The sequence below is a fragment of the Morus notabilis genome, unplaced genomic scaffold (assembly GCF_000414095.1).
Source record: "Morus notabilis unplaced genomic scaffold, ASM41409v2 Scaffold744, whole genome shotgun sequence".
Taxonomy (NCBI): Eukaryota; Viridiplantae; Streptophyta; class Magnoliopsida; order Rosales; family Moraceae; genus Morus; species Morus notabilis.
The window spans coordinates 178,450-182,685 of record NW_010367602.1 but is presented as its reverse complement, the minus strand read 5'-3'; the positions used below and the strand labels follow the sequence as shown (position 1 = coordinate 182,685).

General features: G+C 45.1%; 1 protein-coding gene across 1 annotated transcript in view; it reads left to right on the top strand.

Moving 5' to 3' along the window:
• The first annotated feature begins 896 nt into the window (after nt 1-896).
• Nucleotides 897-4,236, top strand: part of LOC112094451 (receptor-like protein kinase HSL1) — a 3,537-nt gene continuing 197 nt past the window's right edge. The window contains exons 1-2 of the mRNA XM_024175283.1: nt 897-3,880; nt 3,993-4,236. The exon at nt 3,993-4,236 is cut by the window's right edge and continues 197 nt beyond it. Of these exons, the coding sequence (XP_024031051.1) occupies nt 1,273-3,880; nt 3,993-4,236 (2,852 nt within the window). The 5' untranslated portion in view covers nt 897-1,272. The remainder of the gene's footprint in view (nt 3,881-3,992) is intronic.

Sequence of the window (4,236 nt, the reverse complement as noted above, 5' to 3'; positions counted from 1 at the left end):
AAAAAAAAAAAAATTTTAAAAAAATTTGCCATCTCTACCTCAGGTTATATATCATAGTTCAAAATTATTTCTTTTGTAATTTCTTTCCTACCCCACCGCATCACTCCCTTTGGAATTATTATCATATATTGTGGACACCTGATCGGTCCTTTTCCTTGTATTTGAAGTTAGTTGAGAAAGAAATCATATCTTGATTCTTGAATGCATATGTGTGCTGAGAGACCTTATAGGTCATCTCAGAAGAGTATAATTGATGCTAGTCAATTTAGCTAGTTGACTGCATTTTACTACTAAGGAGCAGAGAAAATATGATTTTTCAATAAAATAATAATCAGCTTCATATTTAATATTTGATTTTGAAACTTCAAATATTTCCTTCTACACACACACATTAATTAGAGAGCAAACATTTTGGTGGAGTCCCCTTTCATATTAATCATATTTGTTTATTTCATTTTAATCCGGGATTTAAATTATTGCAAAAAACAAATGTACAGACTAATGAATACTTGTTGGATTAATATCTTATATTATAGAGGTTGCAAAATATAGCATAATCATATGAGAAATATGGTCCCCCCATTCAAACATAAAAAATAAAAATAAAATAAAAAAGAAAAAAAAAAGTTCCCACTTTACCAAATACCCACAACTACTGTATTACCAAAAAAACCATTTTGCAATACCAAAATCAAACAAGAGAACATACAAACACATACCAATTTTGGTCCACCCAGTAAAAGACCACAGTACATTTTTTTTTGCTAAAATAAGGAAAAAACAAGCACGACTATTGATTTTTTTTTTTTTTTTGCTAGTAATGCACTACCATTGATTATCTGTATATAATGTATGACTCATCTCACTGTCTCATATAACAATCCTATATAAGAAGAGCAGTTTCCCCCTCCAGAAGAAAAAAAAAAAAAAAAGTAAAAACCTTTTCCTCCTTGGCTCTCTCTCTCTCTCTTCAATCTAATCCAAAATGCAGACAGAGGAGGTCTCATAGCCCAAAAAAGAAAAGCGAAGAAAGAAAATAAAAATTATAAATAAAAACTACCTCTGCTCCTCAATCTCACGCACAAAAACCCACACAAGAATTCTGTTCCAGTTTCCCCTTCTCTTTCTCCTTGCTTTCACGCACAAAACAGAAGTTGTTGAGAGAAACAACTACCAGTGTAATAATATATATCCACTCCAAAACTCCCGCTTTCTTTCTAGAAGCAAAACAACCAAGACGGTAACAGAAACCATAAGAGACGGAAGAAAAAAATGGTTTCTTTCTTTCCCATTACGATTTTCTTCTTCTTCTTCTTCGCCTTCTCGCCGGCGGCAATTCTGTGTCTCAACCAGGAAGGTCTTTACCTGCAGCGAGTCAAGAACTCACTGGACGATCCTGACTCGGCCCTTTCTTCATGGAACGACCGGGACGACACGCCCTGCAACTGGTTCGGCGTCTCCTGCAACACTTCTACAAGCTCAGTCGTCTCTGTCGACCTCTCCAACGCCAATGTCGCCGGACCTTTCCCCTACGTCATCTGCCGCCTCGACAATCTCACCTCCCTCTCTCTCTACAACAACTCCATCAACTCCACTCTCCCTCTCGAAATCTCCGCCTGCCGGAGCCTCCGCCGCCTCGACCTTTCCCAGAATCTCCTCACCGGTTCTCTCCCCCACACCCTTCCCGACCTAACGGAGCTCCGGTATCTCGACCTGACGGGGAACAACTTCTCCGGGGAGATTCCGGACAGTTTCGGAAGGTTCCAGAAGCTGGAGGTGATGTCGGTTGTCTACAATCTGTTAGACGGAAGTCTGCCGGCATTTTTCGGGAATGTGAGTAGTTTGAAGATGCTGAATCTGTCGTACAACCCGTTTGTGCCGGGTCGGATCCCGGCGGACTTCGGGAACCTGACGGAGTTGGAGGTTCTATGGCTAACGGACTGTAATTTGGTCGGGGAGATTCCCGATTCGCTGGGGAAGTTGAAGAAGTTGAAGGATTTGGACTTGGCGATCAACAATTTGCACGGTCCGATCCCGAGGTCGCTCGTCGGATTAAGCAGCGTCGTCCAGATTGAGCTCTACAACAACTCGCTCTCCGGCGAGGTCCCTCCCGGAATGTCGAATCTGACGGCGCTGAGACTCCTCGACGCCTCCATGAACGAGCTGACCGGCCCGATCCCTGACGAGCTCTGCCGCTTGCAGCTCGAGAGCTTGAATCTCTACGAGAATCGCTTGGAAGGGAAGCTGCCGGCGAGCATTGCCGACTCACCGAATCTGTACGAGCTCCGCCTGTTCAGGAACTTCCTCTCCGGCAACTTGCCGGAGAATTTGGGGAGAAATTCTCCGCTGAAATGGCTGGACGTGTCGAACAATAAACTTTCCGGCGAGATTCCGGCGACTCTGTGCTACCATGGGGAGCTGGAAGAGCTTCTAATGATATACAACTCGTTCTCCGGCGAGATTCCGGCGAGTCTCGGAGACTGCGAGAACTTGACACGTGTCAGACTAGGGAACAACAAGCTGTCCGGCGAGGTTCCGGCGGGAATCTGGGGGCTGCCACGTGTATACCTTCTGGAGCTCGTGGATAACTCGTTCTCCGGCTCGATAGGGAAGACCATCGCCGGCGCCACGAATCTATCGCTTCTTTTCATATCACGGAACAATTTCTCGGGAGAAATTCCGGACGAGATCGGGTGGGTCGAAAATCTCGTCGAATTCTCCGCCGACCGCAATCGCCTCACCGGTGCTCTGCCGCACAGCATTGTCAATCTGGGACAGCTTGGGAGCCTCGATCTTCACAACAACGAGCTTTCGGGCAAACTTCCGGGCAAAATCGAATCGTGGAAGAAGCTCAACGAGCTCAATCTCGCTAACAACAAACTTTCTGGGAAAATCCCGGACGGAATTGGGAAACTATCGGTCCTGAATTATCTTGATCTTTCCGGGAATGAGCTTTCCGGGAAAGTGCCACTTGGATTGCAAAATCTGAAGCTGAATCTCCTCAATCTGTCTAGGAATCATCTCTCGGGTGATCTCCCGCCAATGCTCGCAAAAGAAATGTACAGAAACAGCTTCTTGGGAAACCCCGGCCTTTGCGGAAGCATAAAAAGCTTGTGCGAAGACACTACGGAGACAAAAAGCCAAGGCTACATATGGGTTCTCCGAAGCATGTTCGTACTCGCGAGCCTAGTTTTTGTCGTTGGTGTCGTTTTGTTTTACCTGAAGTACAGGAACTTCAAGAAGGCAAAGAGAGCCATAGACAAGTCAAAGTGGACATTGATGTCGTTTCACAAACTGGGCTTCAGCGAGTACGAGATTCTGGATTGCCTTGACGAAGACAATGTCATTGGAAGCGGAGCATCCGGGAAAGTCTACAAAGTCGTTCTCAGCAATGGAGAAGCTGTAGCAGTTAAAAAACTCTGGGGAGGGACTAAGAAAGCGTTCGAAAGCGAGGATCTTGAAAAAGGCCGCGCCCCGGACGACGGGTTTGAAGCCGAGGTCGAGACTCTGGGGAAGATCAGGCACAAGAACATTGTCAAGCTGTGGTGTTGTTGCACAACTAGGGACTGCAAGCTATTGGTTTATGAGTACATGCCAAATGGAAGTCTTGGCGATTTGCTTCATAGCAGAAAAGGGGGTTTGCTTGATTGGCCAACGAGGTACAAGGTTGCTGTCGATGCAGCTGAGGGGCTTTCTTACTTACACCATGATTGTGTTCCCCCAATCGTTCACAGAGATGTTAAGTCCAACAATATCTTGTTGGACGGGGATTTCGGAGCAAGAGTGGCCGATTTCGGAGTTGCCAAGGTGGTTGATATGTCCGGAAAAGGGCCTAAATCCATGTCTGTCATAGCTGGTTCTTGTGGTTACATTGCCCCAGGTAAAATAATTACTTCTCTTATTACCCAATTAAAGTTCATGTCTAGACTAAACTTTGGTTTACTAATGTTTTGCATGTCTAAACTAAACTTTGGTTTACTAATGTTTTGCAGAGTATGCGTACACTCTTAGAGTGAACGAGAAGAGCGACATATACAGTTTCGGAGTTGTCATTCTTGAATTGGTAACGGGGAGACTTCCGATTGATCCGGAGTTCGGAGAAAAGGATTTGGTGAAGTGGGTTTGTACCACTTTGGATCAGAAAGGGGTTGACCATGTCACGGACCCAAAACTAGAAGCATGTTACAAGGCAGAAATATGCAAAGTCCTCAACATTGGTCTAGTCTGCACTAGCCC